This window comes from Anolis carolinensis, chromosome 6 (assembly GCF_035594765.1).
Source record: "Anolis carolinensis isolate JA03-04 chromosome 6, rAnoCar3.1.pri, whole genome shotgun sequence".
NCBI classification, from domain to species: domain Eukaryota; kingdom Metazoa; phylum Chordata; class Lepidosauria; order Squamata; family Dactyloidae; genus Anolis; species Anolis carolinensis.
This window is the reverse complement of record NC_085846.1, coordinates 21,625,115-21,652,456: the sequence shown is the minus strand read 5'-3', so window position 1 is coordinate 21,652,456 and position 27,342 is coordinate 21,625,115. Positions and strand designations below refer to the sequence as shown.

Sequence of the window (27,342 nt, the reverse complement as noted above, 5' to 3'; positions counted from 1 at the left end):
TTAATTCCTGGTCAGAAGAAATGCTTTTCCATTTTTACACATCTCAGGAGGTCTCCTTTTTCACCGTTTAGGGTTACAACATATTCTCTCTTCCTGAAGCCCGTGATTTTGAGGAGATGGCCTTCTGTGTGTCCATATTGAGTAACACTTCTTTCTCCAGCCAAGACAGCTGCGCCCCTATCAGATTCCCTGTTCTCTCACTTTCACACACCCCCTCCCATCTTTCACCATCTTCACTAGCAGCTGTTTATCTTCATGGAACAAGTGCTTGATAGCTCCCTCTCAAGGACACAGTGTCCTCCAAGAGATTGTACACAGCACAAGTCAGTCAGATACCAAAATAGAAAATCTAAATAGTATCCCTTTCCCTTTTCTGGTTGTCACATAGTGGTAATGACAATAATTATAAACTGAATAATGCACAATTCTTTGCATTCCAGTAGCTTTCCCCAATATGGCACTTGAAGCAAATGGTCTCATTTTGCCTTATTTTAAAAAATTAAAAGAGGGCATCCACCAATTCCAAGGGGAAACCAAAGCCTACTCATACCCATCTCAGAGTTTCCAAATTTGTCTTCCCGTTTGTTATCTAAACTGTGATAATGTTGTAAATATTTGGACAGAGATCTAGTCTGTCCTTGTTTCATTTCATGGCAGCACAGCTGCAGAAATCGGGAGGTCAAGATTTTAATAGCATGAAGATAAACATGTACACCTGCAATTCCTACAGGTTGAACTGTTGTTAAAGGCACATATGAAAGGACCAGTTCAAAATCTAGCAACCCTCTAAGTCACCAGTTTCAGGGCTTGGCTATTTCTTCTCCAGGCAATGTTTGATTTTATTGCATGAACAAGGCCACCAAATGGTGAAAATTATCTCAGTTCAAGATTGACTGTTGGCTACTGTATTGGGGGAAGTGAATGTTCTCCAGGTTCTCTCACCTGTTTGTATAGATCTAAAAAAGGTGAAGCAGCAATTTTGCACAACAGTTCAGCACTTTGGATAGCTCCATTAAGGTCTGGACCAAAACCCAGAACAGAAGCACTGCCAGGTTGCCATTCAGAGCAGCCAATTGCTGCTGTCTCTATCCCTTAGCTATTTGTTTCCAGTTCCTTTTTTGCTAGTTCAGATTGTCCTATCTCTGTCCACCCCCACTTCAAGGCAGGAAATTCTCCACAGAACAGCAAGGTGGGCTTTGGCCATTGCTTCAGAACTTCCCCAAATATTGCTTCTTAGGATTGGCAGAGTGAAAACTAGAGAAGGCTCTGGTACATTTAATCGTTATGTAGACAAGGTACTTTCAGCAGATTTTGCTTGTTGCCTGGTTGTATGACAAGAAAAACCTGCTGAAATTCCTTTCTACACAACCACTAAACACAAAGAAGCCCTCTCCAGTTTTCACTCTAGCAGTCTTAGAATATCCACTTTGTAAAAGATCTGAGGTGGCCTAAGAGAATTCTCAGTTTATATGTCCTGACTCCTCTAGTTTGGAAGGGTGCCTTAGAGATGACATCCCTGAAGCCTGTTTTGATACCTGTGGTTTGAAAAGGTAACCTTTTAAAACTATGCCAAACCATGTGAATGAGGGGCATCCAGGGGTCTTGAATCTGGCTGTTAATGGTTAGCTGGAAAGGAGGCTGAGCAGACAGGTACACAGATTGCTTGGTCAGTCTTCCCCACCACGATGAGATGTGCTGTCTTAGTTATAGTGACTGTGACTAATTGCATCTTTACATATAAATAAGCCCTTTCAAGCTTGTGATTTTAATAGTGATGCTTAGAAAAACCTAAATGACCTCTTCTTTGCCCTTGCCACAGAAGCCAAAAAGAGGCTATTGGGATGAGTCATTAATGTGAATCTGTGTGTCCCCTTTCCTTTCCTCCTTTCTCTCTCATCTTCTGGAAGGTTTCTGCCAAGTGCCGTCAGCAAAAGAGCTCTTGCTTTGTAGTATATACACTCCCTGCAATGACTGTTGTATCTTTTCTGGATTAGGGCCTTTCCTGGGGTGTTCACAGCAACCTTCCTGGACCTGCCGTCAAACTCAGGTTTTCTCCCAGGCATCTTGGACTCCATCACGTTTCTCTTGTTCTAGCCTCATTAATCCATGAATAGTTAACCTTTTGCTCATTGTGCAAGTGCACCTGCCTGTCTTCTCAGCCTGACACCTCCCTGTCCCACCACACTTGTGCATTTTAAACACCCTCCCTCCCCAGTGAATCTTGGGCCTGGTGCGAGAGTTGAATCCCTGTTGAACTTGTCTTTATGAGCAAAGAGTCCACAGTATTTGAGGGATGCTTCAGGCTGGCAGTGGAAGGAGGGCAAATGAGTGATGCATTGCTTTGGTTAGGGATGGGGAGGGGCAATGGGTGGAGAGGGCATAGGGCTGGAAGTCTTAAGGAGATTGACTCCTGCCTGGTGGATTGTATGCATTTCAGAGTGGCCTGAATCTTGTGTGTATGTGTTATGTTTTAATAGTGTTATAGGCACTCCTTGCTGCAGGTGCTGTGAGCTTAGGTAGTCATACTCACAAACTCAGAACCTATATGCATGGCCATTCAGTGTATGTTCATTGTGGAATTCAACAGCTCCCTCCCTCCCTCCCTCCCTCCCTCCCTCCCTCCCTCTCTCTCTCTCTCTCTCTCTCTCTCTCTCTCTCACACACACACACACACACACACACACACACACCTCTTGATATTGACAATGGAATATGCTTGTGAATATACTTAAATCAGAAGGATTAGGGAGGAATCAAAGGCCCTTGTACACTACATAATCACAGTGCTACAATTCCACTTTAACTGCCATGGTTTCATCCTGTCGAATCTCCTTAAACAGCTAATACTATGAATCTATAGGATGTTATTATGGTAGTTAAATTGGAAGACACAGTGCAACCCCAGTGTCTACAGGACCAGTATCTTTGGTTTATGTACATCCCTTCCAGGCGTTTGTCCTACTCTATTCTTAGGTAAGAAGTCATTCATTTCAATTATCTGTGGTTTTATATATCCATATAAAGTTTGGGAATGTATGCCTCGAATACAGGGGTTGTACTGTAGTGGTATAAACATATAGTGTAAAGAAGCTTGGGGAATATATTTGTGTCACAAAAAATAAGAGTAGGGTCAGAATGAAGTTTTCTCATAACCACAAGTGAGCTTTGCGTATGGGTGTGAATACTTTTTTGGCACCTTGTGTCAAAGCCAATTTCTTTTCCTCTTCCTAACATCACTATGATCAGCAAGTGGAGGAGAACCACAGCAATCGAGAGAATTAAGATTAGAGGGCAATTTATCTAATTACCACCACCACCATTCACTATTGATTCACCAGTGAGGAAGATTCCATTGACAGGATGAATTCTATGAGCACTATTAGTTTCTGTACCTGGAAAGACGGCTTCAGAGAGACTATTTAAGTGGGAAAAGAGTGAAGCATGCTGTACCTCCACGGAAACACTCTGCCGCCCAAGGCTATTTTTTATTTTTGTTTTAAGACAGTTAGGAAAAAGCTATGTTTGTCTCTTGTGCAATGTCTGTTTTAGCCTTGAACGAAACACTTCCATATAACTGTCTGAATATATTTTTCTTTGACAAAATTCAAAAGCACACTTCAGATTTAAGCATTGTACTTGGTACATTTTTTTGTGTGTACAAATAATAAAACCATATTATTTTTGTTTTTTTCAAATAGCCTGCTTTCATAATACTGGCGTAAATACCCTAAACTAAAGGGATAAGTTCTTAAAAGTTACACAGTTAGCCTGGGTAAGTACTTGGATGCGAATATGAATATCATGGTGTCATATTCATGATAGTCATTCATGATAGTCAATGAATATCAGGTACTGTATACTATAGTTCAGAGGAAAGAATTGAAAATCACCTTTGACTATTCCTTACCTATGAAAACTCTTATGAAATTCATGGAGTCACCATAAGTTAACAAGTGACTTGAATGTATACAGACACTTTAATAATTGGAAATTGCAGAACATGCTAAAGAAGTGGAACCTAGTATCTTGCCAGTATCAAGGTACATCATAGGGTAAATTAGAAAGTGGATAATGCACATATCAGTTTAGTCAAGCTGACATTTTCTGCAAACCTAATTTAGGCCTAGTTCTCACAAACAGCAAAAAAGATTGCTACCCTGTGTCAAGATTCTATCACTTTAGATGGCAGGGAAGTGCTCATAAGGCTGAATCCCGCCCCCACCATTCAGAAGAATGTGTAAATCCCTACACAAAAAAACCAAGATGTTCTAAATAAAAGTTCTAACTTCAACCTTCTCCTGACATTATTGATTTTGTGCTGAGTCAATACTACCCCTCCTATTAGGCAAAATAAGGCAGCTTCCTCAGGCAGCACATTTTGTATGTCATGAAAAGACAACTGATTTGCAGCTGTTAGGCCTTTAATTTGCTGTCCTCGTATTTTGCCTTAGAGATGTGGAGAGGTGCTTGAGGGATTTTATACCTCAAGTGCCCACATACTTAGCTGGCTTGGAAAACAATGCCTCTTAATGAATCGTGGGTGGTGCTATTTGATATCCCAGCTGAATGTCGTAAGCTGGCTCACTGTGGAAAATTTCTTAACTTTGCAAAGTCTGAAATATTGAGAATCCAGACATGGGTTTACCACTTTGCTGTTTGTGAGAACAAGCCCATGAAGTTAATCTTGTTTGTCACCAGCTCATAACATCAGCTACTATGACTACTGATCATTTGTTTTGTGTGCACACATACACTTACTTGCAGGGTCTCTCAAAGCTACTTTGTACATGTGTGCTGCTGTCACCTCTACAAGAGGTCATTAAGCATCCTTCCCAATAGGCTCTTCCCCTCATTGGTAGCCACTAGCCACTATAGAAGTGGGGTTGGTAGCTTCCATATCAGAGGGTGGTAAATCCACTTGCATTTGAACCTGGTGGTTAAAGGAGCTCTTCAAGGTACTGATTCATAGTTTCAATAGATTTAGGACCTTGAACAGTTCATTGAAAGTTCAGGCTGCTGCTATATATACTGATAGTTCCCTAACACAATTCATTTAGGAACCTCTGGTATAGCTTGTAGTAGTATTCAAAGACAAGTTCAACATTGTCCCACATGCCAGATGGATTGCTTTTCTGGCTCTTTTCCTGCGCCCTGACATTTAAGCCATTGCAAAAGAGGCTTCACACACCTCGCCGTGCTCTTGGAATGCTGCATCGTGATGGTGTTCTGCATTGTGAGTTCGGTAGATCCATCTGCATGGAGAAAAGAGAGGTGCAAGTTTGGGATTGTTGTCTGTGTCACTGGTACGCCTGCTCAAGTCTTCTACACAAAGTTCCCACCAATTGCTTTTCTCTCCACTAACGTTTTTCTTTGTGCCAGTGTGTATGTGTATGTGTGTGTGTGTGTCCTGTTCATTAACCACTGAGAAAAATGTTTGCTGGGCAAATTGGAACATTTGTTTTTTGGTTGGTAATGTGGGAGAAAAGATTTGGAAGAAGAGTTGGATAATGTGATTTGGTGGAAATAAATATGAGATCTAATTTCTCTTGGCTTTCTTTCTTTTGAGTCTTTACTTCCTCTGACAAATGACCAAACGTTTCACAAAATCTAGTAATATCTAGAGACAGCATAGTGTAGCAGTTTGAGCATCTTTAACTCTAGACACCAGTGTCTCAGCCACAGAAACTCATTGGGCAAATTTGAACAAGTTTGCTTTCTGTCAGAGGAAGTCAATGGCAACCAATCTTTCAAAGAAAACCCTGTGATTGGTTTACTTTGGTGTTACCAAAGGTTGGAAACAACTTGAAGGCACATAACAAGAGCAGAAAGGGCAAAAATAAAAGCTGATGCTTATGTAATTAGCAGTTGAGTGAATGCTTTTAATGAGTAAATAGCAGAATGGGAGCTCAATCTGCATTGGGATCCTTGCCAGACATACCCATGGGACTTAACTCTTTTTCCTGTTCTGCAGTTAGGTTCTGATTTTTTCTGTTTACTTTTCAAGAACTATGCCTGATACAATTGCTTAGTGCATAAGTGGTACCATGTTTAGTTGTACCCCAGGTGGTTTCACATGACTTCAAAGAGGAACCATATCACTCTTCCTGAACAATGCCCTTCCAAATGCCAGTTAGGATAATGCATGATTGAATGTTTCTCCATATACAAAAATATAAATGCAGATGGCATACTGCTGTGTCAGTAATAAATCTAGGTTAGAACTCCTCTCCTTGGTGCACTGCTCTCCTATGTGCAAACATGTACAATGTTTTCAATTGCCTATGTGTACATTGAAATACAGGATTCTGCACTTGAAATGCAGAATTATCCAAAATATCATTTATAGTTTATCTACTTCATTATATATATTGTCTACTTGCTAAAAGGAAGTTTACAATTGGAGATTTAATGGGTAAATACAAAAGGCAAAAGAAACAAGAGAATTGGAAGCCCTATTATGTTTTTGCATAATGGCCATGTTGAATGAGCACTATGGTATAGTTCTAGGAAAGGCAAAAAGGCAATTGTCTAAATTCATAATATCTCCAACCCAAACTGACTATGATGTTGAATATTTCTCTGAAAGATAAGGCATTACAGACTCCTTACCATGGGATTAGGGAGTCTGGTAGTTGAACTCCAAGTTCCTTTTGAAGGCCAGAGGTTCCTATCCCTGTCTAAGAGTGTAGAAAGAGATACAGCACAGCAGGTGCCAAGTGTAAATAATAATGACAGCGATGGGAATGTGCTCCAAATGTGCCCGCTTAGAGGAAATCAAGGCTGCTTGTCCATTCAGGTGGCAATTTTTTTTTCTTCCATTCCATGAACAAAGTGAAAAGGCAATCACAGAAAGCTCCAACTTTCCATGAAAGCTTCAGAAATCCAGTCATGCTGTGACTACTGCAGTGATCAAGCAGACAGAATGCAACCTACAGACTGGGACAGAGTCAAATATTGATTTTAAAAGAAACACACCAACAATGGAGCAACATATCCTGAAGATTTTAAGCATTTGCAAAAAGTTAGGTTCCTTTTCTTGTAAGATTGGGTGGCTGGGGAATGCATAGTTTTCTCAAGATCAGTCATTAATTTTCCTTTGTCAGAGTGAGGAATGGAAACTTTGTGTTTCATTGCCCAACCCAGCACTTGAATTTTTGCCATCTTCAAGGTCAAGCCAATGAAGATAACTTTTATTTTAATAAACTGTACCCAAAGGTCAGTATTGTGATGATCAAGAATCATAGATTGCTGTTTTACCTAAAGTGGGAACTAAATTGCTTTCCTAAAAGCCCAGTAACATGATTGTGGGATTTGGGAACTTCAGACCACAATTTTTTTTTACTAATCTCTACTCAAGTAGCAAGTCCCACCACATTTGTAAGGATTAGGGGTGCAAGGTCTTCCCAAAAGTGGGAAACCCATAACAATATTGCAAATGATTTTATTTTACCTGAGAAAACACTTCTTTAGGTATCTCTGGGTCCTCCAGTGCAACTGGATGGTCAACTTCACCAGAAGTTGAGCATAGAATAGTAATATCTAAAGAGAACATATTGAGTCGCATTTAGGACAGCACCAGAGATGGCAGCAGATACATCAATCATAAATATTCACATATGTGAATGTTTAACCCACAGTGTAGAAGGATGGCTACTAGGAGGCTACCCAAGATCTGCCTCTCAGAACATTATCGTTATGGGCATAATATACCAATAATGCAAATCAATGGAAGGGAGCTTCAAGCATTCCGCACAAGGATGAAGTTTGCCAATGATGTTTTGGGTTTTGACAGTGTCTCAAGTTCACCAGTACAATGCACATGTATTGGCCTGCTTCCTTTCAGCATAAAAAGGCTAGACAGACTACCCATTTGATGTCCCATGCAACAGCTAATGTGTATGACGCCCACTCTCTATGTCAACTACTCTCTCCTTGCATCTTTCCATCCTATTCCCATTCACCCCCAGGAACTGTAGTCAACTTGAAGGTCTTCTCCTTCCTGATAATGGATGACAAAACAGGATGGCCCAGTTTAACCACCTTGTTTGTCTAAATGAAACTTGGAAGAATGCAATCTTGGGTTCTAAATCCTCTTATGCCCGCCATGCAAGGGTGCAAGGGAGGGTTGTCTCAGTTTTGTGCATGATCCTGCTTCATTTCCTCTCCACCCATCCCACTCCATCCCCCATCCACCCACAGCAGCCAGAGGAGGTCCCTGTACCTGAGCTGTCTCCTGAAGCAGAGGAAACTGAAAGCGCTGAGAACAAGAGCCAGCCCAAACGCCTCCATGTGTCCAACATCCCTTTCCGCTTTCGTGACCCAGACTTGCGACAGATGTTTGGGGTGAGTCAGTTCTGCACACAGTAAAAACAACGTGCTTTCTCTGGGTTGTTTTCCATAGAATTTACCCAGCAATAGAGTTTGGTCAAGGGGAAAACTGGGGGTCTAGAGCAGGGAGGTCCAAAGCTCAGCAAGGATACTGAGAACCCTTCTACATATCATCTGTGGATCTGTGGTAAGCTGTCCACTGTCCACAGATGTTACTCACCTCTTCATTCTTTGCTGGATCCAAAAGGAAATAGAAATTACATTTCCAGACATGGCAGGAAGAGGGACAGTTCCACAATACTTGGAATGAAATGACTCTCCAGTTATGACAGAGTGAAAGGGACATTGCTTTTGAGTTTTCAAGAATGTATCCTAAGTATTTGTAATAGACAATAGTATAAAATATGAATCTATCGTTTTTTGACATTTACATGGAAATGATCTCTAGAGAAGAACTGGTCTGTTTGTTGCCTTTGTCAATGACTTTCCTTCCTTCTCTTTTCTAGCAATTTGGAAAAATCCTAGATGTGGAGATCATCTTTAATGAGCGTGGCTCAAAGGTACAAAACTACCAGCTGCCAAGAAAAGGAGGGGGAACACGAAGTTCGGGGTGTCTGAGCCAAGGCTCACCTGTGCCAATTTTTTATTCTCACAGTTGTACTGTAGAAACCCAGTGTTTTGGTATTGGCAGAACCAGCTGAATTGCACAACCATATCAAGCTGTTTGTGGAGGATGCAGTAATTGTAAGGAATAATGCAAATATGGCACAGTCTTGGTAGTTGTGCCCCTGCATTCTCATTTATAAGATCTTTTGATACATATCTCTTTTGTGGGTGATAAAATGTATTGAGATCTTTGTAGGTACCAAATCAGACACAGAGACAAGGCTGTTTTTGAGACTATTGGCTGTGATGGTTGGGGAATTCTGGAAGCTGTAATTCCTCTCCACTTTTTAGGCTCTGATTAAACATCTTGAAAAATTCAAGTATTGTAAAAGGAAAGTGCTGCTGGATCAGGCCAGAGTCCAATTAGGTCAGCACTGAGCTCTTAGGTGCTGTTTGGATTACCATAAGCAAGGCTTGAAGGTGGAGGCACTACTCCCTTGCTAATGTCCTCCCATCGACTGATATTGAATGGTGTGCAATCTTTGAACATGTAGCCCTTGGGGTTTATAGTTATTGATAGATTCATATTCCACAAATTTGTTTAATCATATTCTGGCATCTAAAACAATGGCCATAATCACTTCTTGGGAAGTGAATTCCATAAGCCCATTACCTTTCTGTCCTAAATCTAATGCTTTACAATGTCAGGATACATTCCAGACTTATGAAAGAAGGTGACAATTTCTATCCACTTTTTCCACACTATACATAATTTTATAAACCTGTAAAATTATCCTCCCCTCCTAATAGTCTTGTTGCCAAAGAAAGCTCACAAATGCTTTTCTTTAAACATATTGCTTCACCTCTTTCATCAGCTTGGTTACACCCTGTTTCTGAAACAGTATGTATTTATTTTTAGATGGGTCAGAATTGTAGCTTGCCTTTATAACCCATCAAGGTTATAAAGATGAGTTTGAGAAACATGTTAGTAGTATCTGAACTCTGGAGAAATCTCAGAAGCTAAAGCTGGGACAGGATGAGTTGTAGGGAAGAGAAGCCTCATTTCATAACCTTTTCCAGAGATAGTAAAAGCAAAATGCTTTTATCTCAGTTACTGTATTTCACAATGAGTTTTGACTTGCTGAAAATGACATAAAAATAAGGAGAATTTTTAGGAATGTGTGAGAAGGAAGTAGCTATTCTGAATGTTTCTCTCATAAGATTTTCCACTACTTCCATGCTTACTGAGTCTATTCCTCTTAGGGCTTTGGCTTTGTCACCTTTGAAAACAGCCAAGATGCTGACCGGGCACGAGAGAAGCTGAACAGCAGCATTGTAGAAGGGAGGAAGATTGAGGTGAGAAGTTACCTTGAATTTTATATGTAGAAGTCTGTGTTTCAGGAGTTGCATGATATAATCACATGTGGGGTTCATGCATATGTAAGAAAAATACATAGAAATAAGTAGGCCTGAATTTTAAATGTGTGAATCCACCCTGAATCAAGCTTTATAAGTTACATTTCTATTCTATCTCTATATGACAGAAAAACCATACTCTTCCACTTCTTTGGGGAAAGCTGGCAGAAACTTGATGCATGCGGTCTCATTTTTGCTGTTCTTTCTGATCCAGGTCAATAATGCTACAGCCCGTCTGGTCACCAAGAAACCTCCAGCAACACCTGTGGTGAATGGTAAGACAACATAAATGAGCTGTTTTTTTCTGCCTTGTATGGCAAAATAATGTGTCTGGCTTAATAATAATAATTTAGTGACATGCACCTTGACTTGAGGAAGTAGGGTTGGGTAAGAATGACATTTGCTGTTCTGCCTCAGACAACAGTCTAGTTTGGACCATTTCTGCCAGTTCCCATACCTAAAAAACAATACCAGAATTTGCCACCATGGTTGCAAAATAAGACCCCTTTCACAACAAAATTATCAAATTGGGGTTGGGTCTGGAGTTTGGAAAAAAATGGAAAAGTTATATATGGCTGGGGGAAAGCTAGGCTGCATGCCTTCCACCTCAGGTTTAGACCTTAAAATGAAACATTCCACAGTAATTGTACTGAAGGGTTAAAGCCCTTTCACCTACACAGAAACCACTTTTCATTATTAATATGCAAGCATAACGTAATAACCAATAATGTGTTGTCGAAGGCTTTTGTGGCCAGAATTACTGGGTTGTTGTGAGTTTTCCGGGCTGTATGGCCATGTGACACCTTTTCGTGATACCCAACATCTGTTTCCTGAGTCAACCTCCTCACTCTGGCTCCCTGGGATAAGGGTTATACACATATGGTTATGAAGGTGTTGGAAGGGCAATAATAATAAAGTGAGGCAAGTTCTTATTCTGATTGTTTTCTCTTCCTGTCCTTTTAGGTTGGAAGATCAATCCTATGGTTGGTGCAGTGTATGCTCCTGACTTGTATACAGGTAAATGACTGGCATTTTTAAGTAAACCTAATCTGAGTTGAGAAGGTTAGTGCATTTGCTTTAGTCAGCTTTTCAGTGTCTTCTTTCAAAGCTCCCTTGTGTTGGCCAATGTTTTGGATCATGCCACTCTATTGTCCTTCTCTACCCCACCCAATGAGACATTCAAATTTGCCTTCATTGTTTCTTTTCCTAATGGGATACATCAGATCCAGTGTGATGTAGCAGTTAGAGGACTAAGACTTGAGAAATGCATACCCTAGCCTTCACTGAGTCATGAAACACACATGGTTATGTAGGATGACCTATTTCACACAGTTGTTGTGAGGCGAAAATCTATAGGTAGGAGAATCATATAAATCCCTATAGCTTATTTGAGGAAAGATACAGGATTTAAATGGCACTTATAAATGACTAGTTCTCAATCTCTCTCTTTCAACTTAATTCCATCCAGTGGCAAGTATCCCATATCCCATGATGGCACCAGCTGCCCTGGCATATCGTGGGGCACTGCGAGGGCGCGGTCGAGCCACCATTTATAATCCTATTCGAGCAGCACCTGCACCTTCTCCTGTTCCAGCCTATGGAAGGTAAGCATTCCTAGGAATGGGAGAGAGAATTATCCTGCTGCCCTCAGTATTACCTGTTATAGACCCTTCCCCAAACCAATGATATTTACATATGTTGAACTGTGCTTCACAGCTTCTTGTACAGGGCTCTGCAGGCTGAATGGGAATGATCAGAGTTGTAGTCTAGTACAACCAGAGATTCAAGGAGATGGAGTAGCGCTAGTGCTCATATTTAATTGGGGGTATAGAGGGAAAGTGTGGTCCTCTGGTAGTTTTTGACTCTATCTTCCATCAGTTCTAGTTAGCATAACCAGTGGAAAGTGATGTTGGGAGTTTTTATCCAGCAACATCTAGAGGGCCACTTTTCTCCGCTTTGCTTTAAAGTCATGGCCACTTTCCTAAAAGAAGAACTTTGTGTTTACTGAATAGACACAGAAATATAGTGTGTATATATCCTGTAACATTCTTCTTCCTGATATGCTTCAGGACTGACCTTTGTCATTGAAAACAATGTGGACACTTAAAGAGTTATACAAACTTTAGAAGTATCATTGACTGAGCAGCGTAGCAAAAGCCACTGGTGGGATTCTTTATATGCTAATTTTTCTTTCCTTTCCCCATAGTGTACTCTATCCAGATGGTCTATATGGTTCCGATATCTATGTAAGTCCTTGGCTTGCTCTCTGTGGACTCAAAGTCTTGGGTGTGTGGTAATGTCAGCACTACAAGGATAAGGGAAGAGAGCATTACTGATTACAGGACTTTAGATGAGGGCAAGAACAGTGAGATGGTGATTCCTTAGTGCAATTTTCAGGGTGAGAGCGCTAGCAGATAGTCTTATTAGCAAATTAATTGACAAGTTTTTGCCATTGCCTGAGGCTGGAAATATGTGGCTTGTAGAAGGTGGATTTTCAAGGTTGTGAGATGATTCAAACCTTGATCTCCAGAATTGTAGTCCAGCACTCAAACCACTACATAGATCTTATTTTTGGTTTTTTGGATTTGCAGGGTTATCCTGCAGCCTACAGAGTGGCCCAGACACCGGCGGCTGCAGCAGCAACAGCAGCAGCTGCTTATAGTGATGGGTAAGTTTGTTGACTCTCTGCTATGCAGGGTTGTAAAGAATTGTATCATCCTGGGTGGGAAGAGATTGAAAAATTGTCAAGCATCACTTTTGGGGTGGGTTTTTATTGCCTATTGTAATCAAATTCCCTTTAAAGGATATATGCTGTGCAAATAAATTTATTTTATTAAGCACACACTTTCTACATATAGAAACTAACATGACACAGTGCAGAAGACATTCTGATTTTTTAAAAAATATTTTCATGTACAAGAAGGAAATGAAGATTTATATCCTTCATTTTTGTTAATATACAAGTCAACTTGTGTTTTACACCATCCCAACAGGTATGGACGGGTCTACACTACAGCTGAGCCCTATCACCATGCAGTGACCCCTGCCTATGGAGTTGGTGCCATGGTGAGCTATTCTATTAGTGGGTTAAATGATTCATGGTCTGATAGTAGGGTTATAGAGCAGGGAGGAGGGGAGGAAGCCCTCTTGTAAGGAAGGCTAATCCCTCTGGAAAGGCCAGCCAGTACAGTCTAGACCAGGGAGGTCAAAATATGGCCACCAAAAGTCCTCCAAAGCCTATGGGCTTTCCCACAGAAAGGCCCCATAAAGCCTCAATTTCCCCTAAAGTCCCTCTTAAAATGACTTCCATTACTTCCTGTTGCAATTTTGAGAGGGACTGTATGAGAAAACAGTGGCATTTGGAATATGTGCATGTCTGCCTACAAGGGTTCTGGACAGAAATTGGTCTCTGATCCTTCCACAGTTGCCCACCCAGATCTAGGCTTTGGAGGTAATCATGAAATCTTACCATCACTAACAATCTAAATCCTTATAGATATTTTGTGAAGGATCAAGAAGTGAACAGCAGGGAAAACGTTGACCCTTTCTATTATTAAAAACAAAGACTTGTGCCTTTCTGATGACTGGATATCTGAAAATAGAGTGGATTGTTTTCAGAACATTCAGAAAAATTATTTTTGAACTGTAATTCCTATGTTAAATGCAGATTTTAGGAATTGTAGTTCCAAAAGATGCCTTTTATTTCTTTCATATTCATGAAACCTATTGCCACATCAGTGTCGGCAGTGCTGTAAAATGTCCTGCAGATGGCAATGTTTACTAGCCTATTAAGGGTCTTCCGATGTTTCATAACACTATTGTTGTTCCCACCTTTATAACTCTGTTTTGATCCTATTAGAGATTCCTCTTTGTGTGTTGCACTTGGCCATTTAGTAAATCCCAATGGGCCTACTTCTTCACCCCACCTAAAAATGGAAATTCCCCAACATCCTTAGAAGAAAAGCTACAAGAGGAAGAAAACCATGCATTTTCCTAAAAGAAGCATATATGAAAACTGAAGGAGGACAAAGATGGCAGGCAGTACTATGTCCTGTTCCCTTTCCCACATTTGTACCTTTTAATTCATCTTGAAGATCTTTCATATCCCCCCTCATTTCACAGATAAAAACTGGAATATGTGTGTCAAACAACACCAATACAGTCAAGATGGCAAAAGTTATTAATGAGAAAGAATACACAAACTAGGAGAAGCTGTTGCAGTTTGCTTTCGCCTGAACTACCTTCTCTCCCTCCCTTGCTGAGTTAATGGAGTGCAAATTTCTCTTGCACTTTGAATTCAGTTTGCTGCAACTGAAGTAAACTGAGAAAAAAGAGGGGAAATTGGAAGAGAATAAAAAACTGGGATATTTTTTAAAATAGCTGATAAAAATGGGGATTTTTTTTTTTGACAAATTGCAAGCATGTTATATTTTCTGTAGGCACGTTCTTATGTAATATTTTCCGTTTGCACCATCTTTGAGACTTTGGGAACTATTATAAGCATGTATATACATGTTTATGGGCAACATGACAGAGTTTGAAAATGGTCCTGCCTTAACTAGCTAGAAATCATGATACCGTCCACACATAAGAGGGGAAAGTATCAGAAGACTGCAGAAAAATCTAATGCGTGGAAGAGAACAAAACTTTAGAGAGCAAAAACTTAAGGGCAGGAGTTTCCAAACAGCTGAATGAGAAATTGGATGTTCAGCAGCCAAGTAAAGCAAGAAGATTATTTAGGTAGGAAGATGGAAAGCCTTGTGTATCCTGAATAAGAGCATGACTGACTGGAACCGTGAATGGAACTTTTTTTCATAGATAAAGCCAGACACAAAGTTAGCCAAAATGTGCATGGTACTTTTCAGACTGATGTTTCTAAAATGGTAGATGATCTCACAGCTTAATATGTGGAATTCAGAGAAAAGCAGAACAGATGAATAGTGAGGCAGCTATATTCCATAACTACCAACTACCCTGATTTGGCAGGGACAGTTCTGATTGATCCTCTGTAATTCCACTTTTGCAGCTGCTTTTAAAATGCCCCGGATTCTCTTCCATCCTCCCATTTTACCTTTTCATCCTGACTTAACTTCTGTTGTTGCAGTCTGACTTCAAATGCATAAGTAGTTTGCATTCAATGAATCCAGCAAGGAGATAGAAGGGAATGAAGTATTGCCCTTTCCTATAGTCAAAAGTAAAGTGCTACATCCTTTCATGACTTGTGTGTTTTACTTAATAGTAAGTCTTGCCATCTTGACCACAGACTGATGCTTGGCCACATGCATCCCAGTTTTTATCTGTCAAACGTTTTTAGGTATGACATAAATGTGCTGCTTCGGGAGGTAAGGGTATCTAGGACTTTGAAATCTCTTCCCTATTATGACTGTTATGCCCCACAACCTACTTCTAAATATCATGCTCCCATGACATGCATATGTCTTCTCTATTTGGCAGGCTAGCTTGTACCGAGGAGGATGCAATCGATTCACTCCGTACTGAAGGACCAAGCGCTGGTGCTAAGAAACTAGGAAATGCCTGTGAACTGTTGGCATAGATGGTGGGACCTGGCACTAAGAACCTGTGTGTGTGTGTCTGTGTTCATGTGTAAGGAAAAGAGGCGGGGAGGTGGGTGCTTGGTGCAAATCCCTGCCAAACCATCATACACTGTTGCTGCGACTGGACAGAGGAAAAATTGGGAGTCTCTCCTAATCCCGCTCAGTTTCAAAATTACGTCTCGCATTGTGCTGTCGGACAAAGTTGGATGCAGAAAAATTTGATAAGTTGCAAAGTCACTGCTAGTTTACAAATCTTGGGAGCAGCAAAGTGCACTGGATTAAAACCTAATCTTAGAATAGCCTCCTTTTGGGACTAAATAATTCCCAGAATCCACCATCTTGAGGGAGTAAGAATTTAGACAATCTTGGGAGCTGTAGTCCAAAAGAGATAACTTTTCTGATCTCTAATTTAAAAATTATGGTGCCTGGGGTTGGGGAGAGTTGGAAAGCTAACAAAGTCACTATGTTTCAACCACATCCTTGAGCATGAGATCACCTGAAGTATGTTTAGAGATGCTTCAGAGATAAGATGGTTTTTGCAGGCTCCAATCACAGTTTAAAACCTATTTCCCATGTATTCAACTATCATGGCACAAACTTAAGAATCCTGGGAGAAATTCAAGTAGGGAGTAATGTACTGTCTATGAATCGGTCTGTGCCCAACAGGACAGTTTTTTGACTTTGGTGCTTCTGTGTGGAGTACTATGACAATTAACTATTTTAAACTCAGACTCTGAATTTATGCTTGCATATATCACAGACTTCTATCAGTAACAGCTTCTCCAAAGGATCCTGGGAACTTTAGTGTGAAAACATTGCCTACAGTTCTCAGGGAAATGTAACAACTGTTTCCCTAGTTAATATTTTCTGTGACAGACATGACATATGGTAGAAATGGACACCTTTGAGACCTTAGAAGGTGATGGGCAGGAATTGCCACCAATCCTGACCATCAGTCATGCTGACTGGGGCTGATAGAAGTTTGGAGTTGTTGCTGGGAGAGCCAAAGGTTTCCTGTCCCTGCCATAGAGATCGTGTCATTCAAAACCAGCTGGAGTTCTTCCCTTGCTTCTCTCATTCCCTCTACTTTTTCTTCTCTTTGATTGCTTTGTGATATTTCTCTCTTTAATGCTGTGCTTCCACTACACTCTTTTATTGTGTTCTGTCCTATGTTTTAGCTCTGCTTTGGGTATCAGTTCAGGACAGACAGTGGTTGAATCAAGCTTCATTTTTCTGTGAAAACGTTTGGAATGTTTTTAATGCATCATTATTATCATTTTAAATAATTATATTTTTAAAACAATAATGTTTTATTTATAAATAACAATTCTTACTTTTAATTCTGTCCAAGAGGAAAAAGTGTTAACACGTAAAGCATGTGATCTAGTGCAGGACTGAACCCTAAGGATTTTATTTTAAGGCAGTTAGAAAAGAAAAGAAAAGTCTATTAGACTTCATCTTAAGTACTTTCATTTCCCCCTGAAAGCTGCTGATCCCAAAGCAGAATCTGTTTCTATTCCTATCAATTTGCTTCACACCTGTATCTGGTTTTGAGTGTCCGTGGCATTGTTCCTGCTCTGTTCATAGTTCAATATCTCAGGGAAATCCTTCTAAATAGATGCTTGTTCTTTTCACTGTTTTCTTGTTACTGTAATAAAATCCTGATTCTGGCTAACTTCTCTTACTCTGCCTCTTCTTCTTCCTCTTCCTCCTTCTCTGTAGCTGCATTTGTCCTCGTTTCCTTGTCCAGACCATTGGCTTATAGGTGGTGCTTGGTACGTGCTGGGGGTTAGTTCCAGGACCTACCTAGATGTCCATTTATATAATGGGATACTCAAATCCCATCATATAAATGTTAAAGTAAAATTGTGTCCCTTATATGAAACACCAAAATCAAAGTTTGCTTTTTGGAATTAAAAAAATTCAAGCCATGGGTGTTTGAATTTGTGGAAATAAAGAACTAACTATACTTGCATCCAGCTTTCCACTCTTAGTTGACAGAGACTACAAGGTTGAGACTAGAGAAATGCAGATTTTAGTCCCCTTCTACACTGCTACATAATCAGTTCAAAGCAGATAATCTGGATTTTATATGGCAGTGTAGAAGGGGCCTTAGAAAAGGGCAATTGCTGCTTTCATGCTTTGGTTCATCCATTGTTTGCCTCCGGTTAAACAGACTTGGGGCCCTTCCAAACAGCCCTATATCCCAGGATCTGATCCAAGGTTTCTTCTTTAAACTGGACGATATGAGCCTGCACTGCCAGATAATCTGGGATAAACAGAAAACCTGAGATCAGATCCTGGGATATAGGGCCTGTCTGGAAGGGCCCATACAATGGCTTCTTTTTTGTATTTATTTAGAAGCCTTCCAAATTTGTTTTTCCACAGGTGGCAGTGGAAGAAAATTATTCCATCAACACACATATGACTGTTTAGAGCCTAATGGCCCTTTCACATTACACAGTTATCACACTATGGTTCCACTTGAACAGCTATTTCAATCTCCTATGGAATCCTGGAGTCTGTAGTTTAATGGAGGACTAAATCTCTGAGACTGAGCATCCTAAGGCTGGATGTCCACTGCCCTATATCCCAGGATCTAATCCCAGATTATCTGCTTTGAACTGGATTCTGTGAGTCTCCACTGCCATATAATCTGGGATAAGAAAATAATCTGGGATCAGATCCTGGGATATAGAAGGGGCCTAAGTACCCCGCCATAAATTGCAAATCACGGGATTCCCCAGAGGATGCTGCCACTGCACTGAAAGTGGAATGACAATTCTACAACTGTGTAGTGTGAAATGATTCTGAGAGTGTAGTTGAAATGAAATTGGTAAACAGTGCAGCATAAACCTTCTTACTGCTCTTTGCAGAGGAAAAATCAAAATGATCTGTTTTTGGAATGTGTAACAACCATGGCATTATAAATGCTGGCATTCCCTACAACCAGATGATTTTGAGGCTCAGCATCCAACTACTCAAGAATGCATGTTTACCCTATTAAAGTACCAAGCTCCTGGACCTTATAACCATGAAGTTTGAAAGTCATGGTCAATATTTACCGACATTTTGCAGAGCACACCAATTGTGATGGGTAGGGATTAGAGCTGAGGCATCGTTGCTTATTATCTCAAAAATAGATGCACATTTTGGACAGATACTATTTACATACCCACAAACATATCGAGTAACCATGGATCCCATATCCATGGTTTCATTTACCAACTCCCAGGGAAAATGCTCTAAGAATTTGCTAGATACTCCAGGGCAACCCTACGGTATGCTTGGACTGCAAGTCAGGTAATTTAACGGTGTTTGGTCATATTGCAGTTTCTGTTGACTGTGGTCTGGCCAAAAATCTATCTCCCCATGTCTCAATTATAACTCTAGTGGAGGCTTTATCTGATTTTTTTTCCCAATGATGATGTGAAGAACAGCCTCAGATGAGCCAATATTCTTGCCAAAATCCTCCGACATGCTGTTTCTCGTAACCTCGTATTTTTATATTTTCCCTCAAAGGAAATGGTCTTTGCTTAGCATAAATTATACATTAGGTTTAGGACAAATGTTTAGTAACACTTCATTGATATCTTGCTTTATGCTGCTTATTCTTTCTCTTCTCATTCTTCCATCTCTCCTCCCAACCCTGGGGGATATTTTTTTCACTTTTGACAAGCATCACTGTATCTCCCTCGCACATAACCTGCCACAATTTCTACACAGCTCCATGGAAGGCTTTTCATCTTGCACGTTACCCTCTGGACCATTCTTTAAAGTAAAACCAAAAATAATTGCAAAGTCTGGGAAAATATTTTTAAACTATAGCTTCAGACCCTCTGAGGCCCCTTCCACACAGCTGAATAAAATCCTACATTATCTGCTTTGAACTGGAATATATGGCAGTGTGAACTCAGATAACCCAGTTCAAAGCAGATCTTGTGGGATTTTCTGCCTTGATATTTTGGGTTATATGGCATTGCGGAAGGGTGCTGAGATAGTACTTTATGGATCTGAACCTCTGCTAAAGCTCTGAGCCATGTATAGAGACAGCCTTCTATATATGGATGTGTTTTAGTTAATTCACATTGCTGTCTGTTGTAGGTAAAAAGGAGCCTTTTATTAGAAATATGTGTTCCATGCAGCATTGGAGTCCCAGCTTCAGCTGGGGTGTATCATATATACTTGTGTATAAGTCAACCTCGTGTATACAGAAATATATAGGGTAAGAGATCTCTGGAAACACTTACCTTGATGAGCTTGCAGACTGAGCTATGGCTTTGCAAGGAACCTGGAATTGATTATGGCTCCTAAGCAACACCTTATAGTATTCAACAGAGAACTGACTACAAGACAAATACCGCCTGATTTCAAGCAAATCAAAGACATTTTGCCTAAAAGAAATTGGGGACAGATTTCCGAACCTCACTCCTTCCTTTGCGCATGTCTCTTTGATTTTGCCTCTCTCTCTTTGCATGTTCATAAGCTTTTATTTCTCCTTTTGTATTGCTCTACTTTGCAATTGCTCAGCTTTTTCCTCATGTTTTTATTTGCATTCTGTCTTGCATGCTTCGTCATTCTTGTAATTGTATATCTGCTTTCCTCATGCTTTTGTACACCTCTTCTTTGCTGCTTTTTTCTCTTTTGCCTTGTCTGATCCAAGTCAGTTCTGCCAAAAATTATCAGACAGAGAATAAAGGGGAGGAAGAAATCTTCCTCTAATTCTACCTTTCAGCTCAGAATCACTCTTTTTCCATGTAATCCCCCCCCCCCAAAAAAAAGGGAAGTGCTAAAGTGAGAAAGGAAATTTTGATCACAGAAAGGTCTGGAGGGTTAAGCAAAAACTATATTGCTTCTCTTCCCACTTATTCCTCCATTTTATACTTGGATCCTATCCAGTTCGTATTTATATTTTTAAATATATATATTGGGGCAAATGTTTGTAACATACTTTGTGGTTTCCAATATTATTTTACTTGTTTTTTCAATCTATGCATTCTTTCTGCTGTCTTTTCCCCTTTCTCATCAGTTCATCCTCCTGCTGCCTTTACTCTGCATACTTTTGCTTTTTTTATCATTTCATTATCATCATTTTTGTTTTTTCCTGCTCGGTTCACTTGTCTTTCTTCTCCTATCCTTTTCTTTGTGCACGCTTTCCAGATCTCCTGATTGTTGGTCCTGATTTGTCATGTTATGTTCATCATCCTGTGCAAAGTAACTGCAGCATGAAAAATATGGAGGCCACTGTCTGCTCTTCTCTTATGACCAGGCATCTTTCCTCTTAATACTCTATCTAATCTACTATGTCTAACATTCAGACGAAAAGGCCGGCAATTGAAAGCGATGGTGAAAAGCTACATTGCACAGTAATAGTTTTACCATTGCAAAAATGACAATGGGAATAACATGATGAATTTGGCTTTAGCATGCTTTTTTCTCTTTATCTTTGCTTATGCTCTGACTTGTTTGCTTCTCCATTGATCTTTTCCAGTCTTTGTCACCTCGCTGTCTTTCATCTCTCCCTCCCTCCCTCTCTCTCTCCTGAACAAGACAGTGTTTCTGCATAGCACATGCACAAGTTGATACCACGGTTACTAATCCCACCTACATTTTGGAATTTGTAGTTTGCTGAGGTACAAAGAATTCCCTGGTAAAGGGCTGTCCGACAGTCTACAGCTCGAAAGCTGTAGACATCAGGAGAAAGACAGGATAAAAATAAAATATATAAATAAAGCAATTATGAGTATCCCACCAAACTACAGCTCCCAGGATTTGATGGGATGGAACCATGATGTTAAAGATGGCATTAAACTGTCGCAAGTATGTAGCGTGGATACTTTTTCTCCACTTTTAATATTCAGACACAATCCCACTTTTTCTGGATCTCTTTACTTTACTTTGTTCGAGGGCTTCCAGTAGGACCTCTTTGTGATACGAGCAGGGCTTTGCTGTTGATCATATTAGGGGTACCACTCTTTTGTTTTAGATGAATTCCTATCTGCTGTTAGCCTTTAGTTATTCGTATATCTTTCCCTTTTTCAATCGTGGTATGCAGATAGGATTTTCTACACATTTGCCTTCCCCACCTTATCAAGGCAGTGGTAAGACCCAATCATGCTTAGCTTCAATAACATTACAGTAATAGGTACAGTGAGCCCTTGATATCCGCTGGAGTTTGTTTCCAGAATCCCCTATGGATACAAAAGTCTGTGGATGCTCAAGTCTCATTATATACAGTCCCATAGTGACATGGTATCCTTTATATAATATGGCAAAATTAAGATTTGCCTTTGGGATTTTAAAAAATATTTTCAAGCCATGGAAGGTTGAATCCTTAGATGTGAAATCTGTGATTACGGAGGGCTTCGCGTACTGTAATGTAGGATAAATTGTAGCAATCCTCATCATCTTGCTTGCTTGCTTCTTTGTTCCCTTCATTCCTTCTCTGTCTTCTCTCCTTGCTCCCTAAGTTCTCATTCCACTTTCTATTCCATTGCTCATTTTTTCATCTCCCTTCTTGTTTTGGCTTTTGTTTTCGCCCTCTACTCTCTTTGCTTGTATTCTTTGGAAGTATAATGCAGTTGCTCCTTTCCCTCTTATCAGCCCTGCACTTCCATTTCATGCTTTCTGATCACTCAGGCTGAGACAAGACATGCCTGTTTGCTAAGCATGTACTCACTCATTTGGCTATACAGTGAGATGCGGTCTCCTTTCCATCTCTAAATGGTGTGGGTGATGGCCACAAGAAAAAAAAGTCTTCCTGCCATTGCCATCCCAGCTTCCATTTATTTTATTTTCTCTACCCTATCCCAGCTTCCACATTGTAGCAGAGCATAATGAGGAGTAAAGCTCTGCGTGATTTCATGATGATTACTCCCACCAAATTGTGATAGTTAAAATGATGTGTGTTTTGGCAAACATATGCATGTCTGGTTTGACCCTCTCTGGCACCATTCTGCTTACCCACTTTTTCTTCTTGCTTGCATGCCCTTTGCTTTTTAATCTCTCGTATTGACTTTTGCTTGCTTCTATTTCTCAATATTCTGGATGTGGTGTGAGGATATGTCAACATCTGTGAGGAAAGAATACGTTCCCCCTAGTTATCTACTTGGGTCTGCATATAGAAACACCTCCAAATGATAAGGAATGTGAGATTTTCCACTGCAGTTTGAGCTCTTCCCTCCCTTCTCCCTATTTCCAATGACATGTGCCAAGGATGTTCCAGAAACTATCCAATGAGCACTGTATCCAGCTCAGGGAAGAGGAGTGGGGTTATATGGCTTGGTAATTGACTATCCTTCCGGTTATTAAGTGCCAGAAGATGATGCACGTGTTGTGTCTTCCCCATATTGCAAGAGGAGTTGATCAGAGGTAGAGCAGGTATTTTTTCTATTGCTGCAGAAGGCAACACTAGTGGGTGGGAATAGAATAAACTACCCATAGATGTAGTGGGCTCACCTTTACTGAGGTTGAAATTGTTAGGGATTCTGTAGTCGTACTGTAAATTACAGGTTCTGTTTTGACAAAAGTCTTGCTCTAGAGATGTCACCCCCATATTTGGCTACCAGGAAATTGATGGATTGCAGCTCCCAGAATCTCTAACCATATGTTGCTAGTGTTCTTGGGGGGTCAAAGTCCAGCAACATCTGGGATTGAACATTCAAATTTATGTGAATCTAAATTTCATAGATTTCCAGTGTCCCTTACAACTTGTCAGTCTAAATGGGAAAATATACAGTAGAGTCTCACTTATCCAACATAAACGGGACAGCAAAACGTTGGATAAGTGAATATGTTGGATAATAAGGAGGGATTAAGGAAAAGCCTATTACACGTCAAATTGGGTTATGATTTTACAAATTAAGCACCCAAACATCATGTTATACAACAAATTTGACAGAAAAGGTAGTTCAATACGCAATAATGCTATGTAGTAATTACTGTATTTACGAATTTAGCACCAAAATATCACGATGTATCGAAAACATTGACTACAAAAATGCCTTGGATAATCCAAAACGTTGGATAAGTGAGTGTTCGATAAGTGAGACTCTACTGTATATGCATCTGTAGAAGGTTTATCTCAAGATAGGGATGCTTCATAGATCAAGAGCCAAAATCCAAAGATGCTCTCTGCTTCAATGTATCTCAAGCTACATGAATTGGCAGTTTTTTCCCATGTGCTTGGGAACAGTACAATACTTGTGCCACATTGTGCACACATTCTTGGTAAGTCAACTGCAGACAAGCTGCTAATGGCTTATGCCTTGCCATCAGCGTGCAGACCACCATTTTGAGTAGCACGGTCTACCTCACTCTGTCCTCGCCAACCCTCTCTCTTCCCTTACACCTTTCCCCATATTTTTCCTTATTTCTTGTTGATCCTTTACTTCTTATTGCTTCTTTTTGTCTGCTTTCCCCTATTGCAATTTTTCTATTTTGCCTAAAACTGACACTGATCTTTATTTTGCATTTGGTTTTCTGACTGATTTTTTCCCTTTTGCTCATTGAGATGCTTGTTGCTTATTCATGTCTTTCTCTCATCATGATTGCATGTTTTCTCTGATTTATCTCTTCCATATACAATTTCACTCAGGAACTTACTTCATTTGAAATGTCTGCTTACTTGCTCACTTTTCAATGAATGCTTATCTTGTCAGTCTTTCATCTCTTGCTGTTTGTAAATACGCTACCTCACTCACACACGCACCTTCTTTCTTTCACTGTCCCACACATAGACAGACAGATACAAACACATACATGCACAGACAAGTTTGCAGTTTCTATTTTTAATAATTTTCCTAAAGAATAGGATGATATAATGATGGCCTCATTCTCTTCATTTCTCTACTCCATATCCTCTATTTATTCTTGCTCCCCTTCCTCCTCATCTTCTTTCTCTCTCCCTCCTCCTCTACTTATTCTTATTGGAAATAACTGCACCCAATCTCCGGGCACATGTCCTTTTGGAAATAAATGGTAGTCATAACCTTCTTGAAAAGGAAAAAATGATGTCATATCCATTTGGCAAATGTAAATCTCCATGAACATGTGGAAGACTACCTTTTTAAAAAACACCAGTCAAGAAAAGCATGATCTTGTTAGAAGTCAACCCTTTGAACAAGTGATATTCATAAACATTCATGTAATGGCACAGAGGCAATTCAGCTGTTAAACTGAAGAACCGTGTCTTTAAATTGCCAAGGATAAAGACATGCCACTACAAAAATATATTTGGTTAGCAGAGGATGGTTGTTTCTTTGAATTTTAAATTGCAGTTGCAGTTGCCCAAAACATATACACTCCCTTGAAGCCTCTGTTTAAAATATGCACTCAGGGACAAAAAAAAAGCCTTCTTTGGAAAATAACATATCTTGTTTACTCACAACATCTTGGATTCATTCATCATACAGGCACATTTCTTATTGAAGTTCAGTTATGTAGGATGTAGTTTCTCTGTGTTGAGTACACAGGGTATCATTCTTAGTCAATAGCCTATAGTCTTTAAGTATACTTGTACTTATTGAAGTTCATAAGCATACTTCTATATTGAAGTCCAAACAGCAACATACATGCACCCACTTCCACTGAGGTCTGGACAGAAACACCTGCTTTTATTGAAGACCAAACACATACTTGCATCCACCTCCACTGAGGTCTGATGCAAAAGTGAATACAAAATGGAGTCCTGAGTCTGAACATGTTCAGTACAATCACATGCCTATAGTCCCTCCCACACCAAAGAGGTACAGTCAAACTGACAAATCAACATACATATAGAATACAGGCTAGCAAATATATATATTAACAAATAAATGGTGAGAGGCTTGGGAGGTTGCCATTTCCAACAATTCTTCCTCTTTTTCCTCACTTCTTTCTCTTGTTCTTCCTTTCCTTTAGTTCCTTCTTTTTATTCGTTCTCCTCTTCTTTTTTAATTTCCTCTTCTTCTTCCTGTTTTTCCTACTACTACTTTCATGTCATCTCTTCCTTCTCGTTCAATGGCCTTCTCCTCATCCACTTCTTTCACTTGTTCTCCTGTCCATCTTCCTCTTCCTCCTTCTCCTCTCTATTCTCCTTCTATTCCTCTTTTTTCCTGTTCTGCCATCTCCTCTACTTCCTCCTCCTACTCCCACTCTGTTCTTCTTTCCCTACTCTTCATTGACAATCTCCTATTTTCTTTTTTCTTCTTCTTTTCTCCTCCTACTCTTCTTCTTCCTTCTCCTCTTCCCTTCTCACTTCATCCTTCTCTAACCTTTCTTCCTTCTCACTCTTCCGTGACTTTTTCTTCATTCCTCCTCTTTCTCTTGTTCTCCATTTCTTTCTGTTATTTCTTTTTATTCTTTCTTTTCCTTCTCTCTCTTTCGTGACTTTTTATTCTCTTCATTCCTCCTCTTCCTCTTGTTTTCTATTTCCTTCTTCTCCTTCTTTTTATTTTTTCTTTTCCTTCTGTTTTCTCTTCTTCCTCTTCCTTGGATTCTTCTCCTTCCTCCTTTTCCTCTTGTACTTCATTTCCTTTTGCTCCTTGTTTTTATTTCCTCCTCCTCTTCTCCTTTTTTTCTTGACTTTTCTTCCTTCTTCCTCTTGTTCTTTATTTCCTTCTGCTCCTTATTTCCATTCCTCCTCCTTCTTCTCCTTCCTCCTCTTCTTATTCTTCATTTACTTTGGTGCCTTTTTATTCCTCCTCTCCTTCTTTTCTTCCTACTCCTCCTATTCTCACCCTCTCTTTCTTCTTGTCATTCTCTACTTTTTCCTCCTCTAATTCTGTTCTTTTCTTCTTCCTCCTGCTGTTCTTCTTCTATCATCTCCATATTATTCTTATCCTGTTTTTTTTTCTTCAGCCTCTTGAACTTTTTCTCCCTCCCCATATTCTTATTCCTCCTCTTCTTTGGCTTCTCCTTTTTTCCTTACTATTCCTATTTTTCCTCCATTTTTCTTCATACTCCCTTTTTCTCCTCCTCTTCATTCTTTTCATCTTACCTGCCTGCTGTTGCTCCACCTCCTCCTTCTCCACATCATCCTTTGCTCTTTTTCTTCCCCCTTCTCTTTCTGTTCTTTTTCTCCCACTTCTTCATCTTCTTTTTGCTATTCCTCTCCTTTCTTGTGTTCCTGTTTCTTGTTCTTTTTTCTCTTCCCCTTTCTCCACCCTTTCTCCATCTTTTTGCTCCCTCTCCACCTTCTTCTTCTCTCTCTCTCTCTCTCTCTCACACACACACACACACACACACACACACACACACACACACACTTCTTTTTAAAATTTATTTACAATATTTATATTCCTCCCTTTTCACCCCAAAGTTGACTCAGGGCAGATCACAGAACATGCATATGCAGCAAATATTCAATGACATATATACACTGACAAGACAGAAAATTGTACTTAGATAGAGGTATATATAGGCTTTTCCCATCTTTTGCATCTTGGAGGCTTGTACT

The 27,342-nt window shown here is 39.9% G+C and overlaps 1 protein-coding gene across 4 annotated transcripts in view; it reads left to right on the top strand.

Moving 5' to 3' along the window:
* LOC100563157 (RNA binding protein fox-1 homolog 1-like) overlaps positions 1-17,580 on the top strand; it is a 39,215-nt gene extending 21,635 nt beyond the window's left edge. For 2 of the 4 annotated variants that reach the window (XM_008113558.3, XM_008113561.3), the window contains exons 3-12: positions 8,200-8,343; positions 8,835-8,888; positions 10,198-10,290; positions 10,565-10,625; positions 11,314-11,367; positions 11,819-11,954; positions 12,557-12,596; positions 12,942-13,018; positions 13,344-13,416; positions 15,805-17,580. In XM_008113558.3, the coding sequence (XP_008111765.1) occupies positions 8,200-8,343; positions 8,835-8,888; positions 10,198-10,290; positions 10,565-10,625; positions 11,314-11,367; positions 11,819-11,954; positions 12,557-12,596; positions 12,942-13,018; positions 13,344-13,416; positions 15,805-15,849 (777 nt within the window). In that variant the 3' untranslated portion in view covers positions 15,850-17,580. The remainder of the gene's footprint in view (positions 1-8,199; positions 8,344-8,834; positions 8,889-10,197; positions 10,291-10,564; positions 10,626-11,313; positions 11,368-11,818; positions 11,955-12,556; positions 12,597-12,941; positions 13,019-13,343; positions 13,417-15,804) is intronic. The other 2 variants (XM_008113559.3, XM_008113560.3) reach the window with 2 other exon arrangements.
* Positions 17,581-27,342: the final 9,762 nt, after the last annotated feature.